At 48.9% G+C, this 14,596-nt stretch overlaps 1 protein-coding gene across 1 annotated transcript in view; it reads right to left on the bottom strand.

The window, feature by feature from the left end:
- The window catches only part of CDIN1 (CDAN1 interacting nuclease 1), a 786,301-nt gene that overhangs the window by 296,667 nt on the left and 475,038 nt on the right, over window positions 1-14,596 (bottom strand). The window contains exon 9 of the mRNA XM_086936566.1: window positions 10,998-11,063. Coding sequence (XP_086792692.1) covers window positions 10,998-11,063 — 66 coding nt within the window. The remainder of the gene's footprint in view (window positions 1-10,997; window positions 11,064-14,596) is intronic.

The raw sequence follows: 14,596 nt of genomic DNA, 5'->3' as shown, positions 1-14,596 counted from the left end.
TATTAGACTAATAGTGAATAACAGTCTCTCAGTCACTATTAGTGTGATAAAAATGGAGCACAACGGGAGCTGGAATCGGACTTTCGATGGAGACTGAAGCAACAGAATGATTTTAAATGTAGGATGTGTGTGCTTGTGGGTGAGCGCATGTTTGAGAGAGAAAAGTAGTGTGTATGCGATCATGCGTGCCTGCTGATGTGTGTAAGCATGTGTGTGACAAAGTGAGAGTCAATGACAGGAACTGAGTGAGAGTTAGTGAGACTGAGTGCCAGTAAGTGAGTATGAATAAGACCGAGTGAGGGAGAATTAGTGAGAGTAACAGGGACTGCGAATGTGAGAATAAATAAGTGTGAGGGAGTGTTAGCGAGTGTGAGTGATAATGACGGCGTGAAAATAGGTGGTAAGTGAGCATAACTGATTGAGTGAGCGAGAATTAGTGAGTGAGAGTAAGCATGAGTGAGTGACAGTAAGTGTGAATGTGAGTCAGTGAGTGGGAAGAAGTGGGACTTAGTGAGACTGAGAGAGTGAGTGATAGTGCAACTGAGTGTGAGTGGGAAGGTAAGAGTCTGAATAAGAATGATTATGAGTAAGTGCAAATGAGGGAGAATGAGTGAATGAGAATAAAAGTGAGTGCAGGAAAGTGAGTGAGAATGAATGAGTGTGAATGTGTATGAGTGAATGTAAGTGAGCGTGAGTGATAATGTGTCATACTTGCAAGTCTGCTGTTGGCCCAGCCCCTGTGAAGGTAATTCATGCCTTGTAGAAGCACCCATGACAAAGTACTGGCAACAGCATACTGGTGGTGATTACTGGCATAGTGGGCACCCATGGTGAAGTGCTGGTACTGTCCTACTAGAGTTCCTTCTTGGCATAGAGGACATCCACGGCAAAGTGGTGGTGCCAGCGCAATGGAGGTCATTCCTGGCACAAAAGAGGTCAACCCCAATATATAGGATAATCAAAAGGGAGAGCAAGGGTTTTTAGCGGCGCGTCCTGTCCCCAAATGTATTATGTAGAATCCATGTGGACTGGCCCACTATGTATAGAAGTATTCACTGCTATTCTAGGTCACTTTTAACAAATGTGGTCGACATGTTTCAGTCCCTTCTGGAAACAAGCATTGGAAATGCAATAGGTCTCGCACCATTAGAGTTAGTGCTTTTAGAATTGTTTATGGGGTTTTTTTGTAAATGTTTAGCATTTTTGTTTCCTGTAGCCAATGCTAAAGAATTACAAATAAAAAAAGCCATAAACATTTCTTAAAGCTGAAGGGTGAAGGTTTGAGGGTGAGTGTGAGGGGTTGAGGGTGAGTGAGGGTGAGGGGTTGAGGGAGGGTGAGTGTGGGTGAGGGTGGGTGAGGGTGAGGGTGAGTGAGGGTGAGTGAGGGTGAGGAGTTGAGGGTGAGTGAGGGTGAGGGTGAGTGTGAGTGAGTGTGGGGGGTTGAGGGTGAGTGAGGGTGAGGGTGAGTGAGGGTGAGGCTGAGGTGTTGAGGGTGAGTGAGGGTGAGTGAGTGTGAGTGAGAGGTTGAGGGTGAAGGGTTGAGGGTGTGAGGGTGAGGGGTTGAGGGTGAGTGAGGGTGGAGGGTGAGGGTGGGGGGGTGAGGGTGAGGGGGTGAGGGTGAGGGTGAGGGGGTGAGGGGTGAGGGTGAGGGGGTGAGGGTGTGGGTTGAGAGTGAGGGGGTGAGGGTTAGGGGGTGTGAGCGTTAGGGGGTGTGAGCGTTAGGGGGTGTGAGCGTTAGGCGGTGTGCGGGTTAGGGGGTGTGAGGGTGAGTGTGAGTGAGGGGGTGTGAGGCTTCGGGTGTGTGACGTTGCGTGAGTGTGAGTGTGTGTGAGGGTGAGTGAGGGTGTGAGAGGTGTTGTTATGCAGAGGGTGTAGTTTTTCCTCGAGAAAAATTAATTCATATAATGCCTCCAAACTAAGGACAAATTTATTTACAACTGAAAGGGAAGCATTGTTTCTCTGTCTTATTATATAATCTGGAATTAGAGAGCAAAATGTTAGCAACTTATAGGAGTCGGGGATACTTGACCTCTGACCCCGAAGACGGGCCCTTTTAACCGCGACCTCGGTTATGGTAACCATCCATATCCGGAAGCTGTACCGACGAATGATGACAGGGAGGCCGTCCATCTAATCCAAGGTACGCTACTACCACGCGGTGTTCATGTTGTTGTTTTTTCCCGTTTGGTTGTAAGATGCCAACCCGGGAGGGTATAACTAGATAGATTTGTGCGGTATGCGCTTAATGTAGACAGGAACGCGTTTGGTCCTATTGGAATTAATCACGCCCCGGCCACCGCTTTTATGAAAAAAAAATTCATTATGTATCTTTTTCGCACACGACACCACTAAGCTGTATATAGTGCGGGGCTAGATTGCGCCTAGAGATCAGTAGTGTAGACGCTCTAACACCGTTGTAGACGATTTGCAGTAGTTGTTTAATTTAAATATTCTAAACCCGAGGGAGATCGATCAGCAACCATTTTTTTTTCCCGCATGATAATACAAACGACGAGGCATCAGCAAAGAGCACGTATTTTTTTGTATTTTTGGCAATGACATGGCAGGCAGGGGAGGGGGCGGAGCGGGGGTGTGGGAGGTGTGCGGGAACAGACGGCGAGGGGCGTTTGGTTGTAAGATGCCAACCCGGGAGGGTATAACTAGATAGATGCGTGCGGTATGCGCTTAATGTAGACAGGAACGCGTTTGGTCCTATTGGAATTAATCACGCCCCGGCCACATCTTTTATGAAAAAAAAATTCATTATGTATCTTTTTCGCACACGACACCACTAAGCTGTATATAGTGCGGGCTAGATTGCGCCTAGAGATCAGTAGTGTAGACGCTCTAACACCGTTGTAGACGATTTGCAGTAGTTGTTTAATTTAAATATTCTAAACCCGAGGGAGATCGATCAGCAACCATTTTTTTTTTCCCGCATGATAATACAAACGACGAGGCATCAGCAAAGAGCACGTATTTTTGTATTTTTGGCAATGACATGGCAGGCAGGGGAGGGGGCGGAGCGGGGGTGTGGGAGGAGTGCGGGAACAGACGGCGAGGGGCGTTTGGTTGTAAGATGCCAACCCGGGAGGGTATAACTAGATAGATGCGTGCGGTATGCGCTTAATGTAGACAGGAACGCGTTTGGTCCTATTGGAATTAATCACGCCCCGGCCACCGCTTTTATGAAAAGAAAATTCATTATGTATCTTTTTCGCACACGACACCACTAAGCTGTATATAGTGCGGGGCTAGATTGCGCCTAGAGATCAGTAGTGTAGACGCTCTAACACGGTTGTAGACGATTTGCAGTAGTTGTTTAATTTAAATATTCTAAACCCGAGGGAGATCGATCAGCAACCATTTTTTTTTCCCGCATGATAATACAAACGACGAGGCATCAGCAAAGAGCACGTATTTTTGTATTTTTGGCAATGACATGGCAGGCAGGGGAGGGGGCGGAGCGGGGGTGTGGGAGGAGTGCGGGAACAGCGGCGAGGGGAGGAGAGTAGGAGGAGGAGAGTAGGGGAGGCACGGCCTAGCGGCCGTGCAATCAAGAAGTGAGGGGGCGGGAGAGTAGGCAAGGCAGGCGGCTGGGGGCATGTGCACGCGCTTTTAAGCTCAATGCGCATGCGCATTGAGCTTAAAAGTCACGGGCACTGCAAGGAATCGCCACGATTCCTTGCAAGTTGGACAAAGAGTGGATAAGCCCCCATAGTCTCGCTTGCTCGATGCGCATGCGCATCGACAGGCGAGACCTAAAAATGAGCGGAACTTTCTTCAGGACCAAGGGTGAGTGAAGTGAGTGCCAAAATTTGGTACCACGGGTGATTTTTGTCCTACACGCGCGCTAAGATGTGTGGAAAAGGTGCAAATTAAAATTAGTGTCTGTATACTCACAGACACTGCACAGCTGCAAGAAAAAACATTGCTGTTACTTGCTGTTCCAGTAATTCAGTGCGCGGGGGAGAGGAACTCCCGGTTACGATTTGTATGAAGAGTGTCCTCTGCGGGGATACCTATTGGGTCCCTCGGCGTCCCGGCTGGCTCATTTCACTCACCCTTGGTCCTGAAGAAAGTCATTTTTAGGTCTCGCCTGTCGATGCGCATGCGCATCGAGCAAGCGAGAGTATTGGGACTTATCAACTCTTTATCCACACTGCAAGGAATCGTGGCGATTCCTTGCAGTGCCCGTGACTTTTAAGCTCAATGCGCATGCGCATTGAGCTTAAAAGCGCGTGCACGTCCGTCTTTGTTTACCCGCTCCGCCCCCTCCCCTTCCCGCCGTCTCGCATTTCCCCTGCCGCATCAAAGGCTTTCACGGCCGGCCGGCCATGCTTTCAGTTTCACGACCGGCCGGCCGTGTCAATTACATTCCAAAGCCCGCTCTCCCTGCTCCGCCCCCTGTTCCGGCCGAGACGCATTTCTCCTCCCTCCTCCCCCCTCCTGGGTCAGGTTACCCTGCTTTCTCTTTTTTTTTTCACTTGCCACCCCTACAGCCGCCCCCTCCCCTTAATCGCCAATCGCGTTATCGAAGATCTTTCACTTCTCAGCCGAACTATTATTTATTGAGCGAAAAAAAAGATCTTGTTTGCCTTCCACTTTTGGATTGTCTTTATGCGCGTTTCACAGTTTCGGCGCCTACAACACAATGTATATACAACATGGCTAATTTTAAGTGTGAAATCTGATAAAGCCTTTGTTTACAATGTACAACTAAAGGTCGAGCGTCCCAGAAACTACATTTCCCAGAATACATGTGTCCGAGAACACGCGTATCTTGCTGTTACTCTTAAAGACCCGGTGTTCTCAAAATGTATGGCGGCGAGAAAAATGTTAGTCTGAGTTACTTCCAACAGTTCACTTATAACTCCTGTATATTTTGTACCCCATCTAAGGCATCCGATTGCCTCTATGTTTGAAAAACATTTCTGCTCAACTTAGAACGTAGTTAAACTTGAGTGGCGCCACTTAAATTAGTAGAACCACTGCCCAGAAGACAGATGGGTAATTAATCTCCTTTACAAAATATCAAATACTTACTTTACAGTTCCAAATTAATTCGACAAAAAAACCTCTTTCTCTCCAAACTACTTCTGGAAAACACCTGTCTCTCCGTGCTTCCAACAGAGCCGCCAGATTGGAAGGCGGGAGCCGCTGCGTTCCACTGCAGCCTCTTTTCCGCTGCTGCCGGAAGTTCCGGTTAAGGATAGTGGCCACTTTTGTTTTTCACTCCTTTCAAGGGTACTATAGTGGCAAGTGCTGCCGGTGTCTCTTTGCAGTCATGTTTCCTCTGGCTAGAAGTGCTCTTTCGCTGTCTGGTAAGGACTGGGGGACATTCTGTGGAAGCCTTCGCGGTGGTGCTTGAAGTCCAGACCAGACTGTCTCTGTTATTGTATCTCTTCCGACATGAGTGATATACTTTTGGGGGTTCGCTTCTGTCAGTGCAGCCTCCCTCTCCGTATTCTCAATGGCAGAGTATATTTTATGCAAACAAGTTAATGGGAGAGGAGTTCATTTGTATAACTCCAGTTTTTAAATGTTGGGTAACAAGTATTGTTTTATTCGCGTAGTAAAGATCTAGTGCAAAGGTTAACTTCTTCCTGTATAGAGCTAGTTTTTGTCAGACCACTGACCAATTAAATATGCATGCGTACACTCCCTTGCTGCACCAGCCCCACCGCTTGTAAAACTCTTCTGACATTTCTGATCTGCCTTTGTTCCCAAAAGATTAATTCTAGGTTATAGTAATATTGAAAGGGCATTCTATCCTGCATCTGTTAAAACCTGTAATGTCCTTTGCATGCCAGAGGTAAGTCGTGCCCTTGAGCATGAAGTTCACCTTAGTAACGAAAAATGCAGAGTTTGTTATCTATCACTCCAGGTCCTTAAGTGCAACCAGGCAGGCTCTTGATATGAGTGCTGCTGTGAAAGATTATCAGCTGTATCCAGGAGACATGGGATAGTTTGGCGTGGGTGGTACTCTGTTGCCTGTAGTCCAGCATGCAGGCAAAATACTAGTTAGCGGGCCACTCAAAGATGGCCGCTCCTTCAAACCTAGGGTACGGAGTCACCCTTGATATGAGGTGGACTTCCGGTCTCTATTCTTTGTTCTAAAGATGACAACAAGTCCATCTTCACTGTTGAAGGCAATGGGCTAAATTTGCACAACAATAGCAAATTTACTCATATAGCCTTGCAACCAATTTAGTAGTATATTTAAAGTTTATTTGGAATTCTCAAACAAATCCAGGAGTACGCTTTGGAAGCTGTGACAGTTGCAGCTTTCCTAGAGTACTCGTATTATTTGTGTACATTCATGCATGTGCCAGTATTTAACAAAATGTACTTTCTGTGCTGACTTTTTATTTTAATGTTTAAAGAGTGGATAAGCCCCCATAGCCTCACCCTCACTCACCCTCACTCACCCTCACTCACCCTCAACCCCTCAACTCCTCACCCTCACTCACCCTCAACTCCTCACTCTCACTCACCCTCACCCTCCCTCACCCACACTCACCCTCCCTCAACCCCTCACTCACCCTCAACCCCTCACTCACCCTCACTCCCTCACTCACCCTCACTCACCCTCACACTCACTCACCCTCACTCACCCTCACCCTCACTCACCCTCACCCTCACTCACCCTCACCCTCACTCACCCTCACCCTCACCCTCACCCTCACTCACCCTCACTCACCCTCACCCTCAACTCCTCACTCACCCTCAACCCCTCACCCTCACCCTCACTCACCCTCAACCCCTCACCCTCAACCCCTCACTCACCCTCACTCTCACTCCTCACTCCCCCTCACCTTCACTCACCCTCAACCCCTCACCCTCACTCACCCTCAACCCCTCACCCTCACTCACCCTCAACCCCTCACCCTCAACCCCTCACCCTCAACCCCTCACCCTCACTCACCCTCACTCACCCTCAACCCCTCACCCTCACTCTCACTCACCCTCACTCACCCTCACTCAGCCTCACTCACCCTCACTCACCCTCAACACCTCACTCACCCTCACTCTCACTCATCCTCACTCACCCTCAACCCCTCACCCTCACCCTCACTCACCCTCAACCCCTCACCCTAACTCACCCTCACCCTCACTCACACTCAACCCCTCACTCACCCTCACTCACCCTCAACCCCTCAACATCAACCCCTCACCCTCACTCACCCTCACTCACCCTCACCCTCACTCACCCTCACTCACCCTCACCCTCACTCACCCTCACCCTCACTCACCCTCACTCACCCTCACCCACCCTCACCCTCACCCTCACCCTCACCCTCACTCACCCTCACCCTCACTCACTCTCACGCTCACTCACCCTCACTCCCCCTAAACCCCTCACCCTCACTCACCCTCAACCCCTCACTCAACCTCACTCACCCTCACCCACCCTCACCCTCACTCACCCTCACTCACCCTCACTCACCCTCACTCACCCTCAACCCCTCACCCTCACACAGTGCAATAGGTCTCGGAGCATTTGAGTTAGAGCTTTTAGAAATGTTTATGGCTTTTTTTTTTTAATTCTTTAGCATTGGCTACAGGAAACAAAAATGCAAAAGATTTACAAAAAAACCCATAAACAATTCTAAAAGCACTAACTCTAATGCTGCGAGACCTATTGCATTTCCAATGCTTGTTTCCAGAAGGGACTAAAACATGCCGACCACATAAGCCAACTCTTAGTAACAATTTTTCTAATTGTAGTTGAATCACATATTTTAAACAATACCCTTGGCCGCCAAGAATAAAACAGTAGGTAAGGATTCCCAGAGGTATCTTTTAATATTCACCTTCATCCACATCACACGTTTGCACGACACCTGCTCCGCTGTAGTTAGGCGTAGAAGCACAACCAGGCGGCACTCGGCTGCCTGGGTGGACCCCGATGATGAAGCATGACACCAACCAGGTTGGTGTGTGAGGGGTTTATAAACAAGACCCATCGGGTCCAGTCATAAGGCCATCGTTAAAAGTGACCTCGAATAGCAGTGAATTCTTCTATACATAGTGGGCCAGTCCACATTGATTCTACACAACCCCAATATATGCCATGACAAAATGCTGGCCCTGACATACTGAAGTTATTTTTGATATAAGAATCACCCATGGTATATAAACAGCATTAATGGCAATATTCTCGCACTTGCATATTTTGTGTCATTTGTGGCATTCATAGCAGATTTTGAAATAAAGGTTTCCTTGGCTTGTGATGTTTAACAAGAATGTGTGTCGTTATCGAGCAGTCTTTTTCCCCGCAGGGAATCGCAACGCGGTCGTTACAACGACCGCGTTGTGATTCCGCATACCATTACTCCGCAAGTCGGAACAACGACTTGCGAGGGGGGGGGGGGGGCGCTGGATGTTGGAATAGTATAATTTACTATTCCAACTCCAGTCTGTGCGGACACTAGGGAAGGTGTTGGATTCTAAATCGAACACCTCCCCCCACCTCCGCAAGTTGTTCTTCCGACTTGCGGAGTAATGGTATGCGGAATCAGAACGCGGTCGTTGTAACAACTGCGTTGTGATTCCCTGCGGGGAAAAAGTTTTGTGGTAAACGTTGTTTACCGTTTAACAAGTGTCTTTTTAAAGGCTAAGGCGCTTTGCACATTTATGTGAAAATCATGCTTTGAAATGCACTATTTGAAACCATTTATTTAGTGTTAACTTGAGGGAAGACCCTCCCCAAGCCCTCAAGTAGAGTTCCGACTCACAAGCTACGCTCACTAGCTGCAATTTAGGGCAATATAATGCCCCAGAATTTTCAAATATCCCAATATGGGAGCACCTGAAACAGACAACAGCCGGTGCTTAATTATTATATTAATCATGCAGTTGTTATAGAAGTTCGGTGATGTCAGTTATTATGGTGTAATCGGGAAAAGGTCCTTGTGACATGACTTTCTGAGAATATTCAGGGTAAAAGGTCATATGATGTCACTTCCTGTGATGTCATTAAGAATAAGTAATGTCACTTCCCCTAATCCTGGAATTTTGGTAAATCACAATCCATGATTTCCGGCAGCACCACGTGCAGAAAACAGCACCAAAGCCATTTAGCTGGTTAAGCGCTGCCACCTGAACAGCAACTCCATGGACTCTAACAAACCTACAAATCAAACCGAACAGGTCCATGTTTTGTCATGAAAACACAGTACATATCAAACACAAACGTTCACGCTGCCATAGCACAGCACACCAGCAAAGGGGCCCACAAAATGTCATGCAGGTTGCTACCGAAAATGAGCATAACAAGTGAGAAAAGATCTTATGTCTAATTTTGCTAATCTTTTAAATAACTCAGACTGGATATCAGGCTCGCTTTTGGAGTGCACTGGACCTAAATACAAAGCTCAGATCTGATACTGTGAAGGGGTTTATGTACCTTTTGGACTATAAAAAAAATGTTTCACCTTCCATACAGCCAGCAATTCACACTTCAACGGCAGAACCTAGTGCACGCACAACTGTTCAGGACAAGTTCATTTAAAGACAACACACATGCACAAAACCACATCAAAGAGCCGTTTTATGTTGTCATGTTTTTATAAAACTCTCCTGTTGGGGACCTTCTGGGCCCTTGCCGATAAAAACCCCCCAAAAAACTGGCTGTAGTGTTTGTCGAGAATGAGACTACGTGTCGGACTGTGAAGCTGAAATGTGTGAATGTGCGTCTTGTGAAAGAGCCAGTCACAGTGAAGTTACCCAACGGGTGAAGTGGGCGGACCCACTAACCCAAGCTGTATGCTGTGGTAAGATAAACGTAAAGAACAACAACAGACCAATGGATGACTTGAGCCGGTTGAAAGCCCCTGTATGTAAATATATTACTTATATAAATGTAATCAAATCAAAAGGTCTTGGCTAATGACCACACCTAAAAAAACAAAATAAAAAAAATAAAAATGGACACCGTCTGCCTGCTCCTCCTCCCTGCCCTCTCAGGGGGAAGCAGTGGGCTCCTCGCCCTTGTTGGGACAGAAGTAGCGCTCCGAGGCCCGTGCTCCTTTAATGTTAATGAACCTTGTTGAATCTGCACATGTCCCATGGAAGGACATAAAAGCATCCATGTCCATCCACACAGGTACCGCCTGTCTCCCTGAAGAGCCCTCGTTCTGCATTTACTTACAAAGATTTCATATTTCAGATGCAGCAGGCACAAAAAATGCTCGAAATTTGATCAATTGTCTCTTTCTTTAGTTACTAATTTTGCATCCTTATGTTCAGGCAGCTACATAACACTTGGGATTTTAAAGTGTTTATTTTCACTCTTCTTATTCCAGTTCTTAAGATAATTACCTTTAAATGCACTTAAACTTTTTTAAATGTATTTTGCTTACACCAAACGTTCTCAGAAGACTTATTTGTCTGCACGTCTTTTTTCCCTGAAATTGTTTTAGTTGTTTGTATTTTTATCAGTAACAAGGTTTTTTTGTTTTCTTTAAAAGGAAGGGAAAACCCGTGTCTGCCTCAGAATGCCGCTGGGGATGGGCACTCGCTGGGTTTGGAAGCTGGTGCCGCGGGAGAAGCAAGCAAAGACGGTGGCCTGCGTCACGTGGGATACTGAGAGCACTAGAACCCCCCCTCCCCTCAAAAGCCCCAACTATCCCCCTGACAGTACGACACCACCTCCAGGATAGACTGCCCAAAAAACAGCCCTGTCGCTATTTACAGAAGTTAAGGTGATGGCTTAGGACAAAAGACTGAAGTTTAATTCCCAGCTTCTCTGAACAATACATCGTGTGATCCTGGGTAAATGGCTATCACTGAGGCCTCCAGACCCCTCACCTAGCAAAGCCCCGCAATTAAAAATAGGCTAACTCCTAGTAGTAAGAAGAGTATTTTTTTTTAAAGTGAACATTTACATTTGTAGGTGATCTACCACTGATGTCATAAAAACTCAACATTTGCAAGAAATAAAATAACAGAACATTCTTACTTAACAAGTCTGAACAACCGGAAGAACTTACCAACAGGCACTTCCAGGATGATATCCGGGGTTTTGTCATACCCCTTGGCCCTCAACTGGTCTTCTTCTACCGAGAGAAAATAAAAGATTTGTGTCAACACAGACACTACAAGCATGTGTTTCATAAGCATCATTCGTAATAAATAATTAACACACAGTCCCGCACACAGCAGCTTAGCCGCCATGTCAGGGTCAGGCACATGCACTGGCACACAGTAACTTTCAGGCGTAGTACTGAGGGTTACATCAAAGGTGCGGGGAGTGGACTTCTGCATTCTAGCATGGATTAAGTAATTGTGACACTGCGAGGAAATGCGAACTCTACACTACCTAGTCAGACTTTCATGCACTGCACTGTACCACATCACGCAGACACGTCTTGCATGCGCTGCACAGCCCCACATCATACTGACAGGCCTTCCACGCACTGCCCCACATCACACAGGCCTTGCATGAGCGTCAATGTCACACATCACACAGACAGGCCTCGCATGCATTGTCCCACGTGAGACAGGTCGTGCAAGCACTGCACTGTCCCGCATCACACTGACCGGCCTTGTATACAGGGCATTGCCCCACATCACCCAGACAGGCCCACGCACTGCACAGCCCCACATCAGACAGGCCTTGTATGCACGGCACTGCCCCACATCACAAAGATGTGCCTTGCGCGCACTGCACAGCCCCACATCACACAGACGGGCCTTGTTTGCAGGGCACTGTCCCACATCACACAGATATGCCTTGCGTGCACTGCACAGCCCCATATGGCACAGACAGGCCTTGCATGCACTGTCTCACATCACACAGACTGGTATTGTATGCACTGCACTGTCCCACATCACACAGGCACGCCTTGCATGCATGCACTGTCTCACATCACACAGACAGGCCTTCCACGCACTGCCCCACATCACACAGACGGGCAGTGCATGCACTGCACTGTCCTACATCACACAGACACGCCTAGCATGCACCACACTGTAGCACATCACACAGATAGACCTTGTATGTACAGCACTGCCCACATCACACAGACAGGCCTTCCATGCACTGCACTGCCCCACATCACACAGATAGGCCTTGTATGTATAGCACTGCCCACATCACACAGACAGGCATTGTATGCAGGGCACTGTCCCACGTCACACAGACAGGCCTTGCATGCACTGCCCCACATCACACAAATATGCATTGCATGCACTGCACTGTCTCACATCACACAGACAGGCCTTCCACGCACTGCCCCACATCACACAGACAAACCTTGTATGTACGGCACTGCCCCACATCACACAGACAAACCTTGTGTGTACGGCATTGCCCCACATCACATAGACAGGCCTTGTATGCAGGGCACTGTCCCACATCACACAGACAAACCTTGTGTGTACGGCATTGCCCCACATCACACAGATATGCCTTGCATGCATTGCCCCACATCACACAGAGAGGCCTTACATGCACTTTCTCACATGAGACAGACAGGCCTTGCATGCACTGCACTGTCCCACATGAGACAGACAGGCCTTGCATGCATCGCACTGTCCCACATGAGACAGACAGGCCTTGCATGCACTGTCCCACGTGAGACAGACAGGCTTGCATGCATCGCACTGTTCCACATCACACAGACAGGCCTTGCATGCACTGCACTGTCCCACATGAGACAGACAGGCCTTACATGCACTTTCTCACATGAGACAGACAGGCCTTGCATGCACTGCACTGTCCCACATGAGACAGACAGGCCTTGCATGCATCGCACTGTCCCACATGAGACCGACAGGCCTTGCATGAACTGCACTGTCCCACATGAGACAGACAGGCCTTGCATGCACTGTCCCACGTGAGACAGACATGCTTGCATGCATCGCACTGTTCCACATCACACAGACAGGCCTTGCATGCACTGCACTGTCCCACGTGAGACAGACAGGCTTGCATGCATCGCACTGTCCCACATGAGACAGACAGGCCTTGCATGCACTGCACTGTCCCACGTGAGACAGACAGGCTTGCATGCATCGCACTGTCCCACATCACGCAGACAGACAGGCCTTGCATGCACTGCACTGTCCCACATTAGACGGACAGGCCTCGCATGCATCGCACTGTCCCACATCACGCAGACAGACAGACCTTGCATGCACTGCACTGTCCCACGTGAGACAGACAGACCTTGCATGCATTGCACTGTCCCACATCACGCAGACAGACAGACCTTGCATGCACTGCCCTGTCCCAAGTGAGACAGACAGGCCTTGCATGCACTGCACTGTCCCACATGAGACAGACAGGCTTGCATGCATCGCACTGTCCCACATCACACAGACAGACAGACCTTGCATGCACTGCCCTGTCCCACGTGAGACAGACAGGCCTTGCATGCACTGCACTGTCCCACATGAGACAGACAGGCTTGCATGCACTGCACTGTCCCACGTGAGACAGACAGACCTGGCATGCATTGCACTGTCCCACATCACGCAGACAGACAGGCCTTGCATGCACTGCACTGTCCCACATCACGCAGACAGGCCTTGCATGCACTGCACTAACCCAAATAACACAGAGGCCTTGCATGCACTGTCCCACGTCAAGCAGACAGACCTTGCATGAACTGCACTGTCCCACATGAGACAGACAGGCCTTGCATGCACTGTCCCACGTGAGACAGACAGGCTTGCATGCATGCACTGTCCCACATGAGACAGACAGGCCTTGCATGCATCGCACTGTCCTACATCACGCAGACAGACCTTGCATGCACTGCACTGTCCCACGAGAGACAGACAGGCCTTGCATGTGTTGCAGTGTCTCACATCACGCAGACAGGCCTTGCATGAACTGTCCCACGTGAGACAGACAGGCCTTGCATGCACTGCACTGTCCCACGAGAGACAGACAGGCCTTGCATGTGTTGCAGTGTCTCACATCACGCAGACAGACCTTGCATGCACTGTCCCACGAGAGACAGACAGGCCTTGCATGTGTTGCAGTGTCTCACATCACGCAGACAGACCTTGCATGCACTGTCCCACGAGAGACAGACAGGCCTTGCATGTATTGCAGTGTCTCACATCACGCAGACAGACCTTGCATGCACTGTCCCACATGCGACAGACAGGCCTTGTATGCATGCACTGTCCCACATGAGACAGACAGGCCTTGCATGAACTGTCCCACGTGAGACAGACAGGCCTTGCATGCACTGCACTGTCCCACGAGAGACAGACAGGCCTTGCATGTGTTGCAGTGTCTCACATCACGCAGACAGACCTTGCATGCACTGTCCCACGAGAGACAGACAGGCCTTGCATGCATGCACTGTCCCACATGAGACAGACAGGCCTTGCATGAACTGTCCCACGTGAGACAGACAGGCCTTGCATGAACTGTCCCACGTGAGACAGACAGGCCTTGCATGAACTGTCCCACGTGAGACAGACAGGCCTTGCATGAACTGTCCCACGTGAGACAGACAGGCCTTGCATGAACTGTCCCACGTGAGACAGACAGGCCTTGCATGAACTGTCCCACGTGAGACAGACAGGCCTTGCATGCACTGCACTGTCCCACGAGAGACAGACAGGCCTT

This window comes from Lissotriton vulgaris, chromosome 9, assembly GCF_964263255.1.
Source record: "Lissotriton vulgaris chromosome 9, aLisVul1.2, whole genome shotgun sequence".
NCBI classification, from domain to species: domain Eukaryota; kingdom Metazoa; phylum Chordata; class Amphibia; order Caudata; family Salamandridae; genus Lissotriton; species Lissotriton vulgaris.
The sequence above is the reverse complement of the archived record's forward strand: the minus strand, read 5'-3'. Positions and strand labels throughout refer to the sequence as shown.